Source organism: Rhinatrema bivittatum, chromosome 1, assembly GCF_901001135.1.
Source record: "Rhinatrema bivittatum chromosome 1, aRhiBiv1.1, whole genome shotgun sequence".
Classification (NCBI taxonomy): domain Eukaryota; kingdom Metazoa; phylum Chordata; class Amphibia; order Gymnophiona; family Rhinatrematidae; genus Rhinatrema; species Rhinatrema bivittatum.
In genome coordinates this window covers 543,868,313-543,871,370 of record NC_042615.1, presented here as the reverse complement: position 1 = coordinate 543,871,370, position 3,058 = coordinate 543,868,313, and the positions used below count along the sequence as shown (strand labels likewise).

The window sequence follows — 3,058 nt, the reverse complement described above, 5'->3', positions numbered from 1 at the left end:
AGAGTACAAATACTATTCCACGGAAGAAAAAATGTTCCATATGCTCTCCTGGGTGATAGGAGAGGGTTTAGAATTGGGAAGGCTTATAACTGGAATAACAACAAAGGCCCTAGATTGAACTCTTAAGGGCACAACTCTAGAAACATCAACTTCCTACCTCTCCAAGAGCCTTTTCAGCATTTCATTCTCTCTGAAGTACTCCAGCACAGCCTCATCCGATGATGTCTATAGCTCTGTCTGACACCGCCGTTGGCCCCTTTTGACAGTAGCTAGAATACTACATGTCTGGGTCACTCCAGCAGCCAGCAGGGCCACCATCGAGAGCACGGGAGAAGGAGGAGCTCCATCTTCCAGGCTCAGTGAGATGCTGATACTATCTTCAAGCTATTGTGATGCTCCCTGATCCATAGTGACTCTGAAGGTCACCCCAGGCCTGGGCAAAGAAGACAAGAAGTGCTCCGGAATCACTGGCTGATGCATGGAGAAGCTCTGCAGGTGAGGGGGAGGAGGGGACCAGAAGTGCTCCGGAATCACTGGCTGATGCATGGAGAAGCTCTGCAGGTGAGGGGGAGGAGGGGACCAGAAGTGCTCCGGAATCACTGGCTGATGCATGGAGAAGCTCTGCAGGTGAGGAGGGGGAGGAGGGGACCAGAAGTGCTCCGTAATCACTGGCTGATGCATGGAGAAGCTCTGCAGGTGAGGGGGAGGAGGGGACCAGAAGTGCTCCGGAATCACTGGCTGATGCATGGAGAAGCTCTGCAGGTGAGGAGGGGGAGGAGGGGACCAGAAGTGCTCCGTAATCACTGGCTGATGCATGGAGAAGCTCTGCAGGTGAGGGGGAGGAGGGGACCAGAAGTGCTCCGGAATCACTGGCTGATGCATGGAGAAGCTCTGCAGGTGAGGGGGAGTAGGGGACCAGAAGTGCTCCGGAATCACTGGCTGATGCATGGAGAAGCTCTGCAGGTGAGGAGGGGGAGGAGGGGACCAGAAGTGCTCCGGAATCACTGGCTGATGCATGGAGAAGCTCTGCAGGTGAGGAGGGGGAGGAGGGGACCAGAAGTGCTCCGGAATCACTGGCTGATGCATGGAGAAGCTCTGCAGGTGAGGGGGAGGAGGGGACCAGAAGTGCTCCGGAATCACTGGCTGATGCATGGAGAAGCTCTGCAGGTGAGGAGGGGGAGGAGGGGACCAGAAGTGCTCCGTAATCACTGGCTGATGCATGGAGAAGCTCTGCAGGTGAGGAGGGGGAGGAGGGGACCAGAAGTGCTCCGGAATCACTGGCTGATGCATGGAGAAGCTCTGCAGGTGAGGAGGGGGAGGAGGGGGAGGAGGGGAGGAGGGGGAGGAGGGACCTCCTTGCAGCTTTCCCTTTCGTTTCACCATAGAAATAAAGCAGGAAAACTGCAAAAGGTAAAACTCAAAACCGGAGCCACATTCACATTGCATCCTCACTCGGATGCTAGCTTGGATCACATCTCTAGCTTTTAAACAGCTGGAGCTGGGTAATAATATTAATTGCATTGTACCTTCTCCTGTATGCAAACTATCAAGCAGAGCTGGCACCCAGGTTGTGGTGACTCTGGACATTTGTGAAGCAATGTATCTGTAAAGCATCTTGAGATCCTGTTTTGAGAAAACATGTTCTAAACCACCTTACAACTTTGAGTCATAACACAATAAAAACACAATATAGAAATATATAAATATATAATATCATAGTTTAGGATTAGAGCTATCACAAGGAATTCATATTTTGTGAAAGTTGTGTTTATAAGGCTTTCTGCTGGTATCACAGTGCTCCTCTTTTACTACATATTTTATCCAAATACATGGCAATATTTCTTACTAAAAACCTGTTTTTACATGCTTTAATTAGAAGAATGTACTTTTTGCCCTTAATCTTTCCTCACTGACATTCTGCTAAATGCATACACTTAAAGGTGAATTTTCAAAACGTGTGTGCATATACGTGCATAAGTAGCCTCTATTTACATATTCTGTATTGTGTAGAAGTTGAAAATACATGCCTATCTTGACTTTCATACACATATACAGTATGGGGTATATTTTATTAAAAAAGCGCGAGCGCGTACTTTTGTTCGCGCACCAGGCACAAACAAAAGAACGCCGGATTTTATAAGATACGCGCATTGCCGCACATATCTTATACAATCTGGGGTCGGCGCGCGTAAGGGGGTGCACATTTGTGCACCTTGCGCGTGCCGAGCTCTGCGCGCGCTGCCCGTTCCCTCCGAGGGCAGGGCGAAATCGGAGCGGCCTCGGAGGGAACTTTCCTTCCGCCTCCCCACACCTTCCCCTCCCTAACCCACCCCCCCCAGCCCTATCTACACCCCCCTACCGTTATTACCAAAGTTACGCCTGCTCGAGGCAGGCGTAACCCACGCACGCGGGCCGGCTGCCGGCGCGCCAGGTTCCGGTCCGGGGGCTGATGCAGAGGCCGCGGCCATGCCCCCAGAACGCCCCCGGACCGGAACCACGCCTGCGGCCATGCCCCCAGAACACCCCCGGATGGCACGCCGCCACAACACGCCCCCCAGTAAAGCCCCAGGACTTACGCGCGTCCCAGGGCTTGCGCGTGCCTCCAAGCCTATGCAAAATAGGCTCGGCGCATGCAGGGGGGTTTTGGGGTAGGTTTTCAGGGGTTACATGCATACGTTACGAGAGTAACCCTTTGAAAACCTACCCCTATATTTGCATATAAAAATAGGGTAGTCTATGGGTGATCCGGGGCAGGGCTAACAGTATTATGCATTACTGTTTCTGTTGGGTTTGTGGCATATTGTGGACTCTTGGTCGAAGTGGCGATGACTCCTCCCATGGGGAAGGGCCCCGTGGGGAAATACGATTGGCTAGACTCTTAGTAAGCAGACACTGAGGAGAGAAAGCTTTATTATACTGCAGCTGAAGAATAGAATCTCACCCAAGGAACGGACAGTTGCTCAGTGATCCGCTGGGCTAGGCCAGGAATGGCCTGCAAGGCTGCAAGCTGAGCCGAGTTCATGAAGTTAGCAAGCTGTTGGGTTTGTGGCATATTGTG

At 51.8% G+C, this 3,058-nt stretch overlaps 1 protein-coding gene across 1 annotated transcript; it reads right to left on the bottom strand.

Annotated features, from left to right (window-relative positions):
* Positions 1-384: 384 nt before the first annotated feature.
* LOC115099130 (pollen-specific leucine-rich repeat extensin-like protein 3) lies at positions 385-1,290 on the bottom strand. Its single transcript, XM_029616491.1, has one exon. It carries the CDS (start codon positions 1,288-1,290, stop codon positions 385-387), a length of 906 nt encoding a protein of 301 aa, XP_029472351.1.
* Between the last annotated feature and the right edge of the window lie 1,768 nt (positions 1,291-3,058).

Bases quoted from the DNA above. Each gene is read 5' to 3' on its own strand.
- LOC115099130 (XM_029616491.1), bottom strand. From the start codon at position 1,290: ATGCATCAGCCAGTGATTCCGGAGCACTTCTGGTCCCCTCCTCCCCCT.